At 40.9% G+C, this 21,210-nt stretch overlaps 1 protein-coding gene across 2 annotated transcripts in view; it reads right to left on the bottom strand.

The window, feature by feature from the left end:
- Positions 1–304: 304 nt before the first annotated feature.
- The window catches only part of FBXL17 (F-box and leucine rich repeat protein 17), a 478,885-nt gene continuing 457,979 nt past the window's right edge, over positions 305–21,210 (bottom strand). For both annotated transcript variants that reach the window (XM_060143363.1, XM_060143362.1), the window contains one exon: positions 305–3,193. In XM_060143363.1, the coding sequence (XP_059999346.1) occupies positions 3,053–3,193 (141 nt within the window). In that variant the 3' untranslated portion in view covers positions 305–3,052. The remainder of the gene's footprint in view (positions 3,194–21,210) is intronic.

A 21,210-nucleotide genomic window follows, 5' to 3' on the forward strand; every position in this document is an offset into this window, starting at 1 on the left:
TTTACTCAATAAGTTTATTTATTTACTTTTGAGAAAATGAATAAATGGCTAAGTAAATGAATGAGGGTTTAGGGAATGGTACTTTAAACGGACCACCTGTTTAAACCCTTGAGGTTTTAATCTTATCTCAGTACTCACTGGCCAAATGCAAATCTCCTAAATTCAGTCTTGTTTATTATTCTGGGTTCACTGAACCTACATAATGTCTGCAGTGAAACACCCAAGGACACGGACCGCTGCATGCATCACACCCAACCAGCATAAGGGAGGCCATTTATTGTCTCTAAAATAAAACAAAAGACACTGTGTTTTCTTTCTCTTTTATTGCAACCCATTGCAAGGTCAAAAGATTCACAGAAATATAGAAACTCGAAACTGGATGAATTTCCTTTATCCACTCAAAGAGACGTTAAAGACAAAGGACCAGAATTTTCCACCACAGCAATATATTTCATAGTCTTTATTCTGAAAATACTGTTGACATTTTGGAGAGGATAAAAAGCCCTGCATTAAACATGTTCACATATATTTATGACATTCTAAGCAAAAAAAGAAACTCTATATTGCCCAGAAAAATCATTTTAAGCCTTATTTCAAAGCATCTAATGAGAGCACATTCAACAACCATCACAGCATCATTCAAGGTGATGCTTTTTCTGGTTGTTTTTGTGATTAATGCTTTGAGGCTGGATGTGATGTTTCTACAGATTCCTACAAACACACCAAAGCAGTTTTCCAGGTTATAATGCATCAGGCTTTCTGGATTAGTCAACATCTTAAAGAATAAGTGCAAGTCCCCAACCCACCCCCACCCCCAAGCTAAAGCATGTTATAGTGCTGTACTTGAGATTCAAACAACGCAACATTAAAAAAAAAATTGATTACACACTTCTGAAACCATCTGACAACCAAACTGTGACATTCCAAGGATTATCACAACTTTGGACTGAAACGGCACCGCCTATATCATTGATGGTTCTCCTTCCTTTTGTCTTTTTTAACTATTTAAAATATAGTGTGACATATATAAAAATTAAACTTTTGCTTATTCACTCAAGCTACTATTACTTTACATATTGTCTTATAAATTAGTTTTGGATTAAAAATCAGTTAAAATATTGTGAATTAAGATCGTTTTCAGTAGTGGGGAAATGAACATGAAGGGGAGACAGTTCAACGTTTAAGAAGAATTACAGCTTGTTAATAGTAAACAGCTTTTTTTTCTTACATAAATTTTATTCCCTTGAAATTAAATTAGTAAGCCATTTAGTGATGGAAAAAATACTCTCGGTGCTTAGTGACTAGATTTTCCAGACTGATTGGGATTAAAAGCAAAAACATGCCACATCAGAAACAGGTCGACATAATCAAAGGAAAGTTGTTTACACAAAAAGAGTTATTATAAATAAGTGAACGGCATTTGAATGTAAAGCTATTTTTCATTTCTTACAGCTAGTATCATTTTAGCAACATTGGGACTTATATAAAGTGAATCTCAAATCTTAGCATATCTGTTGAAGACCAAAAAACAGTTATGTCCATATTGGGAGAGAATAAATAGCAAACTCACAAGTCAGGGTTTTGTATATCTAACTCTACTGTGAAAGACAATCACTCTTTAGCTTAAAAAGCCTCCCTGCTGTCTTGATTATAAATCTAGACATAGGAAAGGTTATTTGAGCCTGAGTCCCCAATATGAATTACTCATAAAGATGTGTGAAATCAAAACATATATTCATTTACTAATAGATACCGTCTAAACTGAAAACTGGCAATCTTTAATTAAACAAAGAAATGCTTATTTCTGACAAGTGTAAACAGAAGCTTAATGAAAAGATTTTCTAATTTTTCTTCTTAACTCATACATTAACCAGCAACAGATCTTTGCCATAGCATAACAATTATTCAAAATATGATAACATGCATATATCCAAAAAATCTGTTCTAAAGCCCAAAGCAAAAAAAAAAACTTAATAGAAAGATTGTCTACTCATATCTCACTCATTAACCTTCTATTAACGTGACTAGCCCCAAATCTCAGAAATATACTTTCATAATTACCAAAATTAACAAAAATAATTAAATGATCTGTAGAGTTTTTTTTTTTTTAAATAACTGCACACTAGTAATTACACTGGTGGCTTTAATGTGGATAATGCTAAGAGTAACTCCAAATATCATTAAAATATATCCAGACCAGTTACTATCCATTGTATTATAAAAGCTAATACAATGTTAACATGAAACTCAAAATACTTAGTACTCAACAGAATTTTGTACAATATTGAATAATTAACTTTTGTGAGCTGGTCAGGGGAGTTCAGATTGTTGCCTCCATATGAAAACTTCACAAAAGGTTTTGTCCCCTATAGTCCCTAAGTGGCCCACCAGACAAGCAGGTTGGGCCACCTGTGGGGACAGTGAGTTAGGCAGAGTGACAGTGGATGCCATGCTCCCTCAGTGGCCTAGAGAAAGGCCCCTGTGTCAGAAAATGATCTAGAAAGAAAGTGCTGTGGGGGTGTGTGTGTGTATGAGCGAGTATGAGAACCTATATGTGTGTACGTGCTTGAAATCTTGAAAAGTACTAGTTTCCAGGCTTCTAATTAGCGCAACGTGGCTCCTTTCCAGTCATCATCAGTAGAATTGCACAATTCTTTCCCATCAAAAAAGAAGGCAGTTGCCTTCGTTTGGGGGCATCTCCAGTGGCAGTCATTAGAAGCTCAAAATAATGGATCCGTTTTTTTTTTTTTTTGATTCTACAGCAAAAAAAAAAAAAAAAATTTTTTTTTAGAGAAATAAGCCTTTGAACTTAAAAACTAAAGGTCTGTGCCTGTCAAAATCGTTATTTAAGGAAAAAACCAGCTCACCTGGGAACAAAATAGCAATTGAGCTTACGCTACGCAGTATGCAAACGAGACACAGATATACACACTCGGGTACACATGGAGACATGGGACAGTCAAAACCTTTGCAAGAGATCACCCACCCCAACTCTACAATTCCTCTCAGCCCTGCTGGCTGATCCACATGGACCCAAGCGTGGGCAGGGCTGTCAGGAGGAGGCAGCAGACATGTTGGGGGTCCAGCCCATCTGGTAGGCTCTCTCCAGGGTCCTCTTACAGTCCTGCAGGACGGTGCTGAAGGTGATATGGGGGTACTGCTGCACCAGCTGCTCCACTGTCACTTCACTGACCTGCAAACACAAAGAAGAGCCACGGTCACCCACAGGGACCACCGAAACCAACAGCCGCCCACGCTCACTGGGGTGCGCTTTCCATGGCACCGGGAACCCTCGTCTCCTTCCTTTTCAGCAGTGTGACCAATGCTTCGTGAGAAGACAGTGTCGCTTTTTGTGTGACCTCCCTGATTTCCTAAGTACTACATTCACCCTAAGGGATTTTCTGAAAAGACATGATATCAAGAAATTAGTGTTTTCTAGACGCATAGATGACCGTGACTTGTCAAGATCTTAACAATGTCCATTGAAAATGGGGCGCTTGGGAGGTGAGGCAGCAGTTAGCATCTTAGTGTGCACTGGACTTCATCGTCCAGCTGACAGCTTTTTGAGGATAGAACTGTAGATTGGTGGAGAGGATACACAGGATTCTGGATAGAAGTGTTGGGGAAAATGTTTATTTTTCTTCCTTTTAAACGTTAAGGTATTGCAAACTTCAAGTCCCTTTGTGGAAAGGGCTGAATTGTGAAGAATCAGTAATTAAAACATACATGGCTGGCAGGTCAGGGATGGCCCCAATAGACCTTAACCATCAAAGATACCACTTTGATTCTTGATTAGACAAGGCAATCAGACAGGCCTAATTAAAACTAACACCTTTACAATTGCTGTGCTGTGAAGGGATTAATTTGTCAATTATTTTTAAGCTGATTGCAGTTCATATCACAAAAGTAGACAGCTTCCTGCATCCTTTAGATAAATAAATGATTAACCCAAGAACCGCAACTTTTAGGTAGCTTTATTTAAAATCTTTATTGAACACTTGGGCATTTTCAAATACATCAATATTTCATTTATACTGGGTAAGCTGGTCTGAAAGAAGGTGCTGGTGATACACATTTTTGTGCTCCCTCTCCATGTCTGTCCACTATTGAAAAAGATCAGGACCACAAGGAAAAACCTAAAACAACATCAAACCCTTGCTGTTTGCTTTGAAAGCACGCTTGGGAGTGTGATGACCATGACATTAAGTCATCTGCACTTTTTTGAAATAACATGGTGTTTTCTGGGTGATTTGGTAAACCATGTTATATATAATCTTTTTGTTAAATTTAGAGTTGATATTTCCACATTGCACTGATGATACTTAGTCTTTGTCAGCATTGCTATACAAGACTTTCTTGTATTAAAATCAGTTTTCATTCCAAATTCAACCAAGCCATGCAGTTAATTCTTTTTGTGATGTAGATACAATGTATAACATTTCATTCACAAAAACACAAAATAATTTTGAATAAAAAAGAAAAACAGATATACAAATTAGAGTTGAGAATATCAACTGATGATCTCAAAAGGAGTTCTAAGCAATATAATTTTTGATTTTTTAAATTTGAATTTCTATCCTAAGTCTTGCTTGAGTTGAGGTTGCTTAGAACAGTACACTTAGAAAGTCATGCATCATCTAGCCATGCCTATCTCTCTAGTATATTTTTGATACTAACCAGTCACCTGACCTAATTTAAAGTTATCAAGCTGTCCGAGTTCCTTCTGGCCTCAGGATCTTTGCACATGCTGTTCTCTTTATCTGGAATACTGTTAAATCCACTTCCACCTGAATGTCCCCTTCTCATGCCTACTCCACCTTATTCTTAATTCTTAGTTCAGTGTCATTTTCCCAGGGAACTTTGATCACAGCCCTCACCCTGCTCCCCTCCCCACATTAGGTAAGGCTTCCAGGTTATTCACTCTTCCAACATTGCCTACTTTTCGTTCATGGTACCTTCAAAGTTAGTTTATAATTGCTTTGTTTAATGTCTACTCCTGTTCCCATGTAAGATCTTACAAGAGCCATGATCATTTTTGTATTCATGAGCCAGGCCTACTTCTCAGTGAATGAATGAGAAAACAATAACAAACTACAAATAAAAAATAGAAACCCAAGAGCAAGGCAAAGCCAGACACTAACATACTAATCACAACATACTGAAGACCAACAATTCCCAGAGGAACTTGTATTCAGCTCAGGAATTCCCTCCTTCAGGAAACCTTCACTAAGCAAGCGTAACTCCCCACGAGGTTGGTCTCGGTACACCTTCTCCGTGGACCCATGACGGGTAACTGCAAGGCTTGTCTCTTATTTAAGCACTCTCACATTGTGTTGCAATCATCTCTTTACTTGCCACTCTCTTCTACCTGAACCAAAGTCTGGGGACCAGAGACTGCCTTTTATCTTTAAGGCTATAGAGCTGTATACAAAGTAGAGAAGAAACATGACAACTGTAGTTGACTTGAGAGTCAACCAGGCACAAGTTGGAATCCTGATTTACCATTTGGTTTCCTCAACTGTAAAAACTGGATAATAGTACTGATGTCACAGGACTGTTACAAGGATAAAATAATATGCCTAACACTGCGACTGACATAAAAAGGTCCCCAAATGGTAGCTCTTATTAGTACAGCTGGCGTTCAGTAAACGGTCATTCATTGAATTAATTAATGCTATGGTAGGGTGACCAGTTCTCTATAGGGATGCTCAATATTGTTCAACTTCTGAGATATTTCAGAAATAAACCTTGATAACATAAGTTGTAATGCTCAAAATAAAATCATCGCAGGACAAGAAGTAACTATACACTATTGATACTATGTATAAAATAGATGACTAATGAGAACCTACTGTATAGCTCAGGGAACTCTACTCAGTGCTCTGTGGTGATCTAACTGGGAAGGAAATCCCAAAAAGAGGGGATATATGTATACGTATAGCTGATTCACTTTGCTGTACAGTAGAAACTAACACAACATTGTAAAGCAACTATACTCCAATAAAAATTTTTTAAAAATACTTCGGATACAAGAAGAATCTATTCTATCTTAATGCTCTCTGGAGAATTCAGAACTTTTCTTAGTAATACAGTCCAGGTTTTAAATATCCACTTTCAGGAAATCCTCCCTTTTCTTTACCTGACATTCCCCAGGCTGTGGTTAGGTTACATTCCACCCTGTAGCCATGAACAAACCCAGAAGGATGCAGGTCCTTCTAAGGGACAGCTGAAGTCATCTGGTCAGAGGACTTTCAGAAAATCTGCATCGAATTGGAAGTAAACACGGCCCAAATCACTTAGCATTCAAGGAACAACTAACTGAAAAATAAACGAAAAACGGAGGGAGAAGGGAAAACATTTAAACCCACCATAAAGATGGGGCCTGTCTTCTGCAGTACATCTTTTCTAATCTACACATAGGCCTGTACAAAGTTTTATACCGAGGGTTGACAGGCATTTTGTTTTGGAGGTCCAATTTTTTGTTTGTTTGTTTGTTTTTCTGCGGTATGCGGGCCTCTCACTGTTGTAGCCTCTCCCGTTGTGGAGCACAGGTTCCGGACACGCAGGCTCAGCGGCCATGGCTCACGGGCCCAGCTGCTCCGCGGCATGTGGGATCCTCCCGGACCGGGGCACGAACCCATGTCCCCTGCATCGGCAGGTGGACTCTCAACCACTGCGCCACCAGGGAAGCCCCGAGGGTCCAATTTTTAAAAAGAGAAAATATCACTAAGTGATAACTGTTTTTCAAGAGGAGATATAAAATTCACCTTAAGCAAACTTGATACATGAGATATGGATTTATGAAGTACATAAATTAGGAGATAATTGTTTACTTTAGCAAAGACTTTCATGGTAGGGTTATTTTGTCAGCTCTCTTAATGTGTTTTATATTCCTTTGACTTACCAAAATTCAATTTACCTATTTCTGTTGCATAAAGTAAGATCCACCTATAGCTAAGAATATAGAGTGTGTTAGATCTCTGGCTTTCATAGCTTATGGGCAAGGACAGACAGTAAGTTGGCTTTGTATAGCTGTATGAAAAACGTTACAGGTAATCCTCCGTGGATATAATGTGTCTTCTAAGCAATCTTTTTGCTAACTGTGTTAGCAAAACAAAGCAGTGGGGAAAATGCAAATTTTCCATTTTAGAGCTTTGTTGGGTAGAAGCTATTCAGGGGAAATACATGTACTCCCACTAGGGAAGGTTCTATCTTTTACTTATAGTGTCTCCTGGCAATATGGTGTGACAAATTTTATACTGAAGTTATTTTCATTTACTCCTCAGAAGTATAAATTATGCTCACCTCTTTGTATAGACTCCATAAGTGCTTTGGTGCCTCAGAGAAAAAGTTGGGTGTAAGACACCAGGAGGGTCCAAATCATTTTAAATCGTTACGCCTACATACACATTTCTGCAGGCATTTTGTCATGCACAACTCCACTTGCTAGAATGAAAAGAACCATTCTCTGTTCCAACTCATAAAATGTATGTAATATAAAAAAAGGAACATAAAGATGAATTTTAAAAAGTTTCCCCACGATCCCTGGTTTTCTATAATTTCTTTTTCAGCTGCTGAAAACTATCAATGGCAATTCTTATATTACACATAAGATTTGAAAAATGCAGCGTATCTTCCTAAAGAAGTATGCCGCAGTGTCATTTGAAGAAATTACTGTGATTAAAGGGGAAAAAAAGCTTGTACCACAGGTTTTATTTTTAATATAAGAAATATAGTTCTCTCCAAAGACTGTATAGCCATAATTTACATTTTCAAAATTATTATAACTCTTTTTAAGGTAATAGCAATTTGTCTGGTATTTTAATCTATTTTGAGTTAACATCTATTAGCACTTTTTGAAAATGTGAGGCAAACTGCTATGCAAATTAAGGTAAATCATACTATAGTTTCATCCTATTGCTGCTGCTACTATAGAAGGGTGAGGAGAGATCCTTCAGAGTTTCTGAGATTCAGTTTAACCAATTTATCCAGACCATCACCCTGTTTCTTCACCTCCTTATTGACACTTTTCCCCAGAAAATTCCAGAAAGTGCAAGCCTAGGCCTGAATAATAATAATACCTATTATTAATTATATCTAATATTAATTACCTGTTATTAATACCTATTATTAATTATAATAATACCTATTATATATCTCCTCAATAATACCTATTGTTGAAAAAATACAATTTCTAATGGAATTTGCTGCAGAAACCATTTATGTTAAGTGATTCTTATTTCCTCTTTGACTCTTGTTATAAAATAGAACATGCTTCTTATGTCGGGGGGAAATATTTGACATCTGAGTATATTAAAACCACACTTGAGAATATAATGAACCACTTAGGGACTTCCCTGGTGGCGCAGCGGTTAAGAATCTACCTGCCGATGCAGGGGACATGGGTTTGAGCCTTGGTCTGGGAAGATCCCACATGCTGCGGAGCAACTAAGCCCATGCGCCACAACTACTGAGCCCACGTGCCACAACTATGAAGCCCGTGCGCCTAGAGTCCGTGCTCCACAACTAGAGAAGCCACCGCAGTGAGAAGCTCGTGCACCACAACAAAGAGTAGCCCCTGCTCGCTACAGCCAGAGAAAAGCCCACGTGCAGCAACAAAGACCTAACACAGCCAAAAATACATAAATTAATTAATTTATAAAAAAGAATATAATGAACCACTTAAAATCATTTTTTTTAATGAAGAAAGTTTCTCTGCAAAAAGCGGACACTATTTAAAATACCACAAGCAATAAATGTACTGCATTTTTCCTAGACCGTAAGTTCCTTGACAGCAAGGAGGATTTTAGTCGTCTTCTTGTTTTCAGTCCTACACACTCTCTCTGGCATATTCTCATCCCATTAGAATATAAGCTCATGAGACAGGAGTTTTTGTTGTTTCTGTTCACTACCAAACCCCTAGCAGCTAGCGAATGCCTGGCACATAATAAGTACTCAATAAATATTTGTTGGCTAAATTAATATAGTAGTTGTTCCATGAGTGTGTATTGAGGAAACAAAAAGGCACCAAATAATACTAATACCCAGAAATCATGGAGATAAGCTCACCTTGTTCCCAGGGCATTTAGCTATGGTGGTGGCAGTCTCTAATGTCTTGACATTAGGGCAGCTCCAAACTCCTTTAATCTTCTGAAGTTCACAACCAAGGTGATTGTTTGTGCTACTCTCCTTTCTCTTCTTTCCATCTGATATCACCGGGTGCCTCCTTCCAGATACACCTTGCCTGGGCTTTCCAATAATTTTGCACAGGAGACCAAAGCAGCCCGTGATGGTGGTTCAGCATCATGAGCTGGTGGTCGCTGGGCCATGTGGCTGTTGGGCAGTGCTCAGGAAATGCCTAGGCTATACTTCAGATTAACTGATGGCAGCCTTCCTACTGGAGATGAGTGACACACTACACTGGGTAGGTGACACTGAGAAACATGCTGATGGTCACTGCATATGCGCCAGTTTCCAAAACTTTGTGAAAACCCACATGGTTCAGAAGATTTCATACTTCAGCCTTCAGCATCCAGTGCCCTGCTCAGGGTAGCAGACCCAGGAGGGTCCCACAGAAGATTCTGAAGTTTTGTGATATCTAAGGTTCCTTCTGATGTCACAGTTGTCTGGCGACAGGGGGAACTGTGGGCAGATCTCCTGACTCAAAACAATGCTATTTCCACCCTCTGATTTCTTGGGCTTCAGCAGTTCTACATGTCTTCACTGTTTACCCGAGGGGCTGGTCTTTGGTTGTTGTTTTCCTTGTCACAGTGGTATTTGGCATTTGTTGTCCCAGGGAACATGTAAACAATACTCCAATATACAGTATAGTCCCAGACAAGGAAAAATTCTCCCACTAAAATTGCCTCATGCTCCCTACCGAGAGACACTGTACTTATCAGGATTAGGCTCTCATGTGCTACGGGATAAATCAAACGGATTCTTCAGCATGGTTTATTTTGGCAAAATACTTGAAAGCAATTTGTTAATTTTTCAGCCTAATGACCAATAGGCAAAATAAAAGTATGTCCCCATTCCAGCAAGGATGGAGGAAGAGGACTAGGGAGAAACATTCAGTGAGCATCTACTATTTTCCAAGCACCTAAGCATTAATACCACTGATTACAGATGAACTGTGGCTCATACAGAATTAGTATTTCACACAGGGTCACACAGCTAGTAAATGGCAGCCAGGATTTGAATCCGGGACCCTGCAGCACAGATGCTCTCTGCCTTGGGACACACTGCCCTGCACACAATGCGATGCGCGAAGCGTCAGACTAGGGCCTAGCTGAGCACCCACTCAGTGACACGTTCACTGACATTCATTTTCCAGCTAACATTAAAAAAGTGATGGCGGTTTACATATAAATACAATTCAAAGTCCTTTACAAGCTCTTCAAAGTGGCTGCTCTATGGGAATGTAAATTACAATAGATCTCACTTGGCCTGGGGAACATTCTGCTGTGGAACTGTGGTTGTGGAGACTTTGACACGTGATGGAAATGTGACGGAGCCTTTTAGCAGGGCACCATGCCATAAACTGGTGTAGCTTTCCCTCCAATCTTCTACCCTTCAAAACGTTTTTCTGTGTCCCAGAGGTAGAATGGCCAGCATGACAGATATGGTCCCTGCCCTCTTGGTGTGGGAAGATGGACAATTACAACAACAGCAGCAAGGCCTGAGAAGTGCTTTCTAGGGGAAGTACAGGTTGCTGTGGACAAAACTTAGTAGCTCCTGACCTCCACCAGGAGGGCTGGAAAGGGCTTTCCAAAAAAAGCGATACTTAAGGGGACTCCTGAAGGACGAGGAGGTATCGGCTTGTGTACCCCATGCACTAAATATACACATATTATTCAGGGGAGAAACGAAACCCGCTCATGAGCTAGAATAAAACAAATAATCTGTCCTTCACTTTGTAAGCTTTGTAAGGCAATGCTTCTCCAGCCCATCTAACAAACTCAAGGGTATAACTGAAGTAAGTTCTTGTTTCCAATAGCACTGCTCTGAGCATGGGGGTGGGTGGGTGCAAAGAAAAGGCCTCCCCTCCCCTTTCTGCAGGCTGGAAAAGTAAGGAGCCCACAGTAAGTCTGTGAAAGTGTCGCAAATAGCACAGTCAACTCCTGCGTCCTAATTCAGGGCTCTTGCCCTCACGCTGGTCTGTCACTCTTCACAGACTCCTGGGCAACAGCCCCTCACTGCTAACAGCCCCACAGGCTGACTTCTGGGCAATATGCCTCCGGAGTCGGCCTCCCTCTGAGCTTCCTGGCTCCCGGGACAGCGTGCTGGCTGTCCGTGGGACCTGGCATTCACCGGGTGACAGCTGCTCTTTCACCAAGTGCCCACTGGCCCCAAGATGGGCACGTATTAAAACGGATAAAATAAGGGTGACATGAATTTAGTAATACCTCAAATTTGCATGTAAATGAGATGAGTCATCTAAGTGCAGTTTAAAATATTGTAAATAGGACACTAAGAAGAGAATAAAAGAGCAGACAATAACAGTGATTTTGCCAGGACCCTCACAGCCAACCACATGCACTGGGCTCTCCGCAGGCCAGGGTAGATGTTTTTGATGATTCTATTTCCCTCCCTTTGCAGCAGGACGTTTCATGTCCCTGTTTGGGTGGCATACCCCATCCGGCTAATGTTTCCCTATGATCAGAGCAGGGAGGTCCAGGAGACCAGGAATCTGGCGCCACTGTTACAATCTCTCACCTCATCTCTTTCCCTTCAGCTGCAAGCCTAGCGTCCCAGCAGCCAGCAGCTCAACAGGCAGAAAGAGGCTGCAGGCGGACCCCACAGGGAAGCGAAAGGCTGGTGAGGGCTGTGGAATGATTCTCGGCATGAGTGGAGCGCCCAGCTCCTTTTCTCCACCCTGCAGGCAGCTTCACGTGCCTTTCCTTCCCGCTTCCTTTCTCAGTCAAACCAAAGCCTTTCTCCACACTCCACAGTGACTCATACGTAACAAATGATCAATCCACGTTTACTGATGTGGGACGAATTAAGCTGTGTCAATAATGCCCCCAAAGGAGAATCATTTAAGAGCTCTTTGGACTTCATCCGCAGAAGTAGCCAAAGAATTCGAGGGACAGTTTACCCCAGAAAACCTTTTGCAGTTATTGAAATTAGGGTATAACTAAGAATGTTCAGAACACCACACACACAGTTTAGGTGGTCTTAGGTACATAACTCATAGTGGTGGGACAGCAGTGATTGTAAAATGAAAGTAATTAACCTGAACATGCTCTGTCTGGGGGCCCTAAGGGGAAACAGGTGTTCAGCCTCGGAAAAGTTTCTCAGTGGATTTCCTATGAAGTCAAAGTGGCTTGGATTTAACTTTGAAATACAAATAACGAATTTAAAAAATTAAACTGTGTCTGCAACCAGGAATACGAACAAGAATACAGTGGTTCTCAGCCCAACTGCTCATTAGAATCACCTGGGGATCTCTGAAAAATCCCAGTGCCCAGGCCATAACCCAGACTAAATGTAACCCAACCTTGGAGGAGTGGGACCCAGGCATTAGTATTTTTTAAAGCTCCTAGGAGATTCCAATGTGCAGCTCAGGCTGATGGAAGAGCTCCTAGAGGGCGCAGGTGGTTTCTGCACTTGGGAATCTGAAATCAAGGTCTGAACTACCATCACTTACAGGTAACAAGTACCCACCCACCTCCCATGCCACCACCACATTAAACACTGAGTTAGGGGTTCTGGAGGAAAGAAGCTATTGCTCCTACAGCTTGTTGGTCCATCTTGTTTCAGATATTCATCACTGTCTGAAACAAAATGTTTATTCTTTGAGTGTAGCAAAAACAGACTGGTTTCCTGTCCTTCCACCTTGGTCTTCCATCTCCAGTTGGGCACAGCCAAAGGAGGTGGCCACCTGACCTTCCCAACAGCTAACGGAGGGAAAGATTCCCCTAAACCCAGTTCACACAAGGACGTAGTGCTTCCTCAAGGACCACTCAAGAGGTGGGAGGAGAGGGCACACATGACTGAGTATTTAATATAATTTTTAAGAAGAAAATGATTATCTTATTGGAGCCTAAAAGCCACCTGCTAAATTATGGGCATCGGCTGATTACAGGACACCCATAATGCACTATGCCTCATGCATGAACCTCATACCAAGAGCCTGAGGCCTTTAAGGATGTTTTTTTTTTTTTTTTATATAGAGGTAAGAAATATTACTTTTGGGTGGCAAAAATCTCATCTAAAAATCCCAAAGCGTAGAAGGAGACAGATACTGAGAATGCAATGAACCTGACAGAGGCAGGCTCATAAATTCAGTCAACTTTGTCAAATGCAGTCACTCCATTTCAGGATCTGCAACGACTGGCAGTGCCATGCTCTGGCACTATCACAACAGGCCTGGATTCACGCTGTCTCTTTTTCATGAAATGTGGGTTTCCTGTTAACACTGGCATTGCTTCTGTTCACTTGAATTAGCATGGTGAGAAAGCCGCGAAGAACCTGGGAGGATGGAGATCACAGAAACTCCTGCAGTACTAAGTGAGAACCGGGGCTCACCAACCTGAAGCCTCTGATTAGAGATTAGTGTGACAGGAGTCCAAAAACTAGACAGTCAGAGAGAAAAATTAGTGACATTTTCATTCCCTGTTTCACCAAGTGATCCTTCACCTGGAAGGATGTTTCAAGCCAATTGGAAGCTCCAGGTACACAGTATTCCATAGGACGTTCTGAGGCCACAAACCCATGGAACTGACCCATCGTGCAAGTCTGTACATTTTTGGTATAGATTTGCATGTGCAATGCAGGTTAGAACCAAAATTGACATGTGTGGGACACCAGGATGGAGAAAGCCACTCGGGGAGTCTTGGTGGCGCTCTAAATGATTCAGTAAAAGACTATTTGAGAAAACCTGGGTCCTAATAAGATAATTAACACTGTCACTAAGTGACCGGTAAGTGTAATATATTTATGGAACACATCTACGTGTTTCTAAATTAAACTTGCAAAGTTAAGCTGAAAAACACAATTGAGGGAGAAAACTCTCAGAACCAAAACTTATGTTTTCTTTTGTGCATAATGGCTTTCTTGATTTCAGTTTTTATTTTCTTACATAAAGCCTAGGACAGTGGTAATTACCCATGGACACCTGACGAAAAAGAAATCTTTCTAAAATTGAGTTTCCATCAGGTAGAATTTAGGGATTTGACCTGTTTCCTAAAACAAGTTTATTAGCAGCAAAAATGTATTCTGTATAAAAGTGATAAATCCATAAATTAAAATTTAAAAACCTGAAAATAAGTGATATTTTTGGCTTTCAGAAGAGAGACTCTACATAAATCAGAGCATTTCAGGGTTAGGCTCTGAAGGATGCTGAGTCCCGTCCCACACAGCAGATGTCTGAACTCTGTCCTTGACTGACCTGAACCCTTGAGGCTGCACTCAGAATTCCCCAGCTACAGGAAACTGGTATTAAATCCAAGGTGTCATCTTTCTTATTTATTTCCCTCTGTCTAGATACTTTTTGTTACCTATCAAATTATTCAGAGGCAGTGGGATCTAATGGTTTTCAAACTTGCTTTTGGCTGTACAATACTTCTGCACACCAAAGTAATAAATAAGTATACAAACCAAATAAATAACTGGATAAAGCAATAAAAGGGGGGGTGCTCTGGCTGATGTTAGGTGCAAGGACCAGGCCCCACGGCCTCTTAGCCACTCTGTCATTCCTGGAGGCTCTGAGGAACCTCCTCAGAACCTTGGAGCCACACAGAATGCAGATGAGGAACAATCCCCAATCCATCTATCCATCATCCAACACGTATTTGTTTAGCATCTGTTACGTACCAGCCACTGTGGTAGGGCCTGGCAATATAACATAGACTAGAAGCCCATGGATCTTATATTCCAAGGAGGAGGGGAGTCATGGGGGTGAGAATGTAAGAATTTACCACCACTACAAGTAAGAGCTAATATTCACTGTTTAATTCATGTAAGGACTTTTACACATATTAACTCACTTAATCCTCTCAATAGCCTAGGAGATAGCTGCTGTTTTTATTTCCACTTTACAGATGAGGGAACAGAGGCACAGAGAAGCAGTATGGGAGGTGGAGATAGAAAAGCCAGGAGTGTGGCGACACTGGAGACAACAGAAAAGCATCCTCACTAAGGAGGGAGTGGTTACCATGTGGATGCAGCTGCTCAGAGATGGAGCAAGTTGTGGTTAGAGAAAATGCAAGCTGGATTTGGTGACACGGAAGTTACTGGTGACCTTGCAGAACAAAAAGAGAGTGTATGGAGTGGTGAAAAGGACGGACAACTGTGCACAGTTAATCCTTTTCAGGAACTGAACGGCTGAGTGCCAGAAAGATAAAACTGGAAAGGACCATCGCTGAAAGCCAGGTGGGACCAAAGTGAAGTTCTTCTTGTAGAAGAAACAGAATCGCGGGTGCCGCTTTTGAAAATTAATTGACAGTCTGATAGCACGGTAACTGCCCATTTACTTGTCTGTCTTCCCTAGCAGGCTGCAGGCTCCATGGGGTAGGAACTCTATCTCGTTCACTGTTTTTTCTGACCTGTCTCCTATTACAGTTACTGGAACACAGTAAGGAGCTCAATAGATATTTCTTTTTTTTCTTTTCTTTTTTTTTTTGCGGTACGCGGGCCTCTCACTGTTGTGGCCTCTCCCGTTGCGGAGCACAGGCTCCGGACGCGCAGGCTCAGCGGCCATGACTCACGGGCCCAGCCGCTCCGCGGCACGTGGGATCCTCCCGGACCGGGGCGCGAACCCGTGTCCCCTGCATCGGCAGGCGGACTCTCAACCACTGCGCCACCAGGGAAGCCCAATAGATATTTCTTGAATAAATGGATAAAATATATAATAAAAATTGGACGCTGGGGAAGGAAGCTTAGGTTTTCTCTTGAAAAACGACTTGCCAAACAAAGTTTTCATTAGACCCAGCATGGCGGGGCCCCGGTAACCTGCTGCTGAGTGGCTGGGCCTCGGGGGCAGGCCGGCCGGTTCCATTCCACGGAGCCACGGTCCCCCAGTCTCCTGAGCCTCAGCAGGACGTCCTTGTTTCTACTTTGTGAAGTCAGGTGCTTCAGAGTTCTGGGATCTAATCGGAGCTCCATTAAGAAACTGCTGTCACCTTTTCTATTCCTAAATTAGAAAAATAATATGATCCTGCAACCTAATTCTTTCTCATAATTACTTAAGTCAAATCAAAGTTCCAAGGAGATTATTTACTGCAAAGCAATGATGCTCCAGGGAGCCTTCAGGCAAAGTCCAACATAACATCCTATTCACCCCACAGCATTTGGGGAGCAGTAGGCCCCTCCTGCCTCCTTTTTTAAAAAAACAAAAACAATTTCACTATACATCCATCCCGTAACAGAAGTGAGCAAAACATAAGCAAGTACTTGCACACTCCCTTAAAAGGTTCCAGGGAGATGCCGTTTTTCTTGAAGAAACAAACCAGCCTGGAACTGACTGGCGGTCAGACTTGCCGAGTCTTACTCTTACTTACTCTCTCTGTTCACAGAGCCCTGCTGGTCTCTAGGTTTCTTCTTCCTCTATAAGTTTGACTGTCATTTAATGGGTCCTAACTATTAAAAAACAAAAAATGGATCGTATTTTTTTTCTTTTAAGAATTGCTGTCTAAGTCTCAGGGCCCTAGTTTTCTTTGGAAGATCTTAGCGTGTGAATTTATATTCATGGCTAGCATATATGAACTAGGCAGTTCATATCATGGTTAAGTATCAGATAGGATTCCAGAGCAGCCATGTATACATGAATAAATAATAATGATAATAATGATAATAGTTGACATACACTGAGTGCTTACAGAGTACATGACATTAGGCTAAGTGCTTTATTGCAATATCTCATATAATCTCATAACAACCCCCTGGGGTAAATATTACCCCCATTTTCAGATGGTAACACAGGGTTTTAGAGACTAAGTTGTCCAAAGTCCCACAGATAGTAAAGTGAAGGATGTAGAATTTGAAAACCTAGTGGTTTGACACTAGTGCTCGCCAATTTAACCTCTGTCATAAAACTCCACACCAGTGTCTCTTGCTTTATTACCGAAATACAGGAAAGGCCTTTCAGTTACCACTTCGTAGAAGTTTAGGTGAGGAGGGCTGGAAGAAGAAGGGATGGGAACTTGGCTAAAATGAGGTTGAGAGATCACCTCTGAGTTTCAGCTGATGTGTTTTTCCCTGTTTCAATTACCAGCAATAATCAGGAGAGGGTTGTAAAAATGTGTTTTAAAGTATTCCTGTGCGGAAATCACTGGAAGAAACTGTTTCATCAGCAAAAGGAACAAGATGCTGATACTTCAAGTGAAGGACTTAAGTGCAGATTTCAGAGCCCCAGCCATACTCTCTCCCCATTTTTCATCTCCCCTTTCTCTTGGCGCGCATGGCATTGCGGGCTGTTCGGGTAACGGTTATGTCTCCCCCGATCTATAGGAGTGCACGATCTGATACAGTCAGACCACTCCTGACTTATTAGGAGAGAAAGTTTTGTTTTGTTTTTTTCACTTTATTTTCTTTGATAAGGCATACTTTGCAATATTCAATTTTGGCCATGGGCAATCTGGAGACATCTGTGGATATACACTGTGGGGAGAGGGGAGTCCCTGCAGGTACGCACTTTGTTTCATGGCTGAAGTGCTACCCAAACAGTCCTGGACACAGTGCCCCACAAATTATTTTTCCCTTAAACTGATTTTTCCAGTTAGTTCTGTATATTAGTTACAGAGTCCTATATTATTTTCCCCATAGGGCTTTCCTGCTCATGATTCCTAAACAAGCTGATAAAAACTCCATTTTCCCCACAGAAATCTTTATGTTGTTGAGGCTTTCTCTTACTATAATTACTTCCTGAAAAATGCAGTGGTCAATGCTTCCTGAATATTTTTACATTAAAATGGGCACATAAAACTTGACCCTTGAGATTTTAAGGTTGCAAAGCAGATTCCTGGCTTTAAAGAGCTGACTGGTTGCTATTACTTGCTTTCTGTATTGACTTCTCATTGATTTGATTCAATCTCTCTACCATTTCAATGAGGAGCTCTGTGCGAAAACAAGGATTTCTTATGACCTGAAGAAATCTTTTCTTAGGAAAAGAAAATCATCTGTTTCATTCCTTCACTAAGTACTTCAGGAATCAGGCCAGGTCGAGGAGAAAGGTCTTGGCAGTGGCAGTTTGATGAGAAGTGAATTAATTTGATTATTTCCATGGTGTGGATCAATAATAGTCAGCCTCCACAGAGGCCCCTGGCCTGAAGGCAGCTGGCTAGTCAATAGGAACACACAGAGGTGCTCTCCTCCCCCAGCAGCCTCTCTGATCTTTTCTGGGTGGACTCTTCACGCCTGTGTAATTCTAATTTATGTCAACTAGAAATCAAAGAAATTCCAAGAGGCTTTGGTCATAGGACATTGGGGTGGACCTTTCAAACTCTATTTATGTCTATTCCTTAAGTAATGTGTCCCCCACGGCCCTCCTGGTGCCTCTACAGGCCAAGGAGAGGTAGCTTCTCAGCAGAAGGGCTGCTACCTGCTCTGGGCAAAGGCAGAGGAACGCAGTTAGGTAAATCGAGGTACGCTTTCTCCTTCCTATGGACAGCTCCGCAGAAACATAAGAACTAATAAGCATTTTGAGCAAAACGCTTTGCCAAGAGTGGCTCCCTCAATAACGCTCTTTGATGATACCCCAGACGCTGGCATTTTCAAATCAAACGAACAGTGTATAAAATTAGTTCTGCATGAAGTTAAAAAAAAAAAGTAGAAAGTGAAAGGGAGCTTTTAAAAGCTCCAGCATTTCTTCATCCAACTGCTTTTCACAAGGGTTTGGCATTTGAGAATTGTTACATTTATGATGCTATTTGCTGCTCATAATTCAGGCCCTCTGTCTCCAAACTTCTGTATTAACACTCGCTGCAGAGGTTTCCACCGTGACATTTTATCACTGAGGTTTCCCAAACCAGCCAGGCTGCCTCTGGTGAGGTCTGGTTTCTCAGCCAATACCATGCCACTGGGCTTCCTCCCTTTTCATCAACCTTGTTACCCCAAACATTTTTCATTAACACTGAACATTGCATTTCCATTTGCCCTACAGCTTTCCCAGGAATTTTTTTTCTTTTTGTCCTTTTTAGTTTTGTTCTCCATCCAAACTGCCATGTAAGAAGTGAGAAAAATATCATATTAGTAGAAGAAACAGATCTGTATAGAATCTAGAATTCACTGAAGTTGTGAAAATGATTTCTATGACCAAAGCCACTGCCTGTCTGTAATTGTGGAAAGCAGAAAAAACATACTGCTCTTATTAGACAGTCCCCTTGGTTATACAAGTAGTTTTAACTAAATCACCAAATAAATGCGTGTTAAGTTGATAGGTGATTTCGGGTCAACTCTAATTCCCAAGGTCAAGTAAGCCTTTGAACAGTCTTTAAGAATATAAGTTCACCCCAATTCATCAAAGCCGTCTCACACAGTGTTTTCTTCTCTGGGTTCTTACAATGCGCTAAAGTTTAGGAGATTAAGTGGCCTCGGCTTCAAAACCGAAAGTAATGCCTCTAACGTGCTTATCCATCCAGCAATTGGAAAAGCTACTCAAACAGGGGCTTCTTAATGCGCTTCCTAATTTTACAAGTGTGTGGGGAACACTGCATTTGTCTAACGGCTGGAGGACTCCTTCCTAGGAGTCACCAATGTTGCAGCCAAATGTACTGCTGTTTAGCTTAGACCCTGACTGATAATCTATATACATGTTGCTTTCATCTGCAAAGAATACATTTAGTGTTTCTTATCTGTTCTTTGTCTACCTAATGAAAACGGGAGAAAAAGAAACAGAGGAAAAACGCTTTTTTTCCTACAACAAATACAATGCATTTTGTTATTTAATTCTTCAGAAGCTCAAGTGAGGAAAAAAGCAGACGTTTGGTATAGCTTCCAAATCAAATATAAGTGGCCCCAAATGAAAGAAAATATAATTAGCCTTCAATATTTCTGAGAACCCTAGAATTGCAGGACACGAACCCTGGGACACACAGATATCACAAACCCCATCTCTCTCCAAGGCAGGGATCCCACTGGCAACATGCCTGACAAGGGGGCTAGTTGTGGAAACCAGTGAGGTCTCTTGCCCCCTCCTTTAGCTCCAGTTGGTGTGCAGAGGGGAAAGAGAACTCAAATGAACAAGTTTTTAGTGGTTAGCAGATTAGGTTAAGGTACAGGGAGAAGAGTAATAGGTCTAAATTAATTTTGTTCTTTAATTCTTTGTTGGCACAGATGATCACGTTGACACAGTGGCTCTTTGTCTCTGTATCCTAATAGTAATTTCACTGTTTCCTGTTTCTGTTCTTCTATTCTTTCTCCATTATTTTTCTTATCCTAGCCACTAGACCACCAGGGAGCCACATCTCCATTATTCTCCTTAATACTTTCTTTTTGTTTCCTTACCTATTTGAATTGTTTTATCTTCAACTCACCCTTTTCCCCCACTGCAAATCTTTCTTCAGCATTATGCCTGGATCAGTAAGTTGATTCCAAATACACTGTCCCACAGAGGCATTAGTTTTCCTTCGTAAAGTGTGTTGAAAATGCGATTATTGATATATTTATGTAGAAAATAATAATCTTAAATTTAAGTGACAAAAAAGTAAAAGGGCAACATCTTTAATCTGAGTTAATTTCTTTCTTCTTTTTTAAAATTTCCTTTCAAAATGGCAGGCAATACAGTTTTTTTCTCATTTGGAAATTCAAATATCAAAACACAGGTTAATATAATGATGATAAGAATAATCATTAACACTGAGCATTTTATATATAACAAGCTTTACTCTAAGGGCTTGATATATGTTCACTCATTTAAATGCTCGTAGCATTTCCATGATTATCATCCTTATAGTAAATGACGAAACAGAGAGGTTAAATAACTGCCCAAGATGACACAACTAAGTGCAGAGCCCAGATCTGAACCTGAACTCTGGCTCCAGAGTCCATGTCCTCAGCTACTAACTTCTTTTCTTTGCTACTCATATCTTCCTTTGAATTTTGATAACTTTAAAATCTGGAGATGGACAGCGTAATACAAATGTCAAAGACAGAATAGCTAATCACGCTAGATCTCCAACCAACTAAATCAACCCGCAGGCTTTTAAGTGCAAGGTTTTACACGCGCTGTGTGTGTGGTTTGGAAACTTCTTCCGTCCTCACAGAACT

This window comes from Lagenorhynchus albirostris, chromosome 3 (genome assembly GCF_949774975.1).
Source record: "Lagenorhynchus albirostris chromosome 3, mLagAlb1.1, whole genome shotgun sequence".
Lineage (NCBI taxonomy): Eukaryota > Metazoa > Chordata > Mammalia > Artiodactyla > Delphinidae > Lagenorhynchus > Lagenorhynchus albirostris.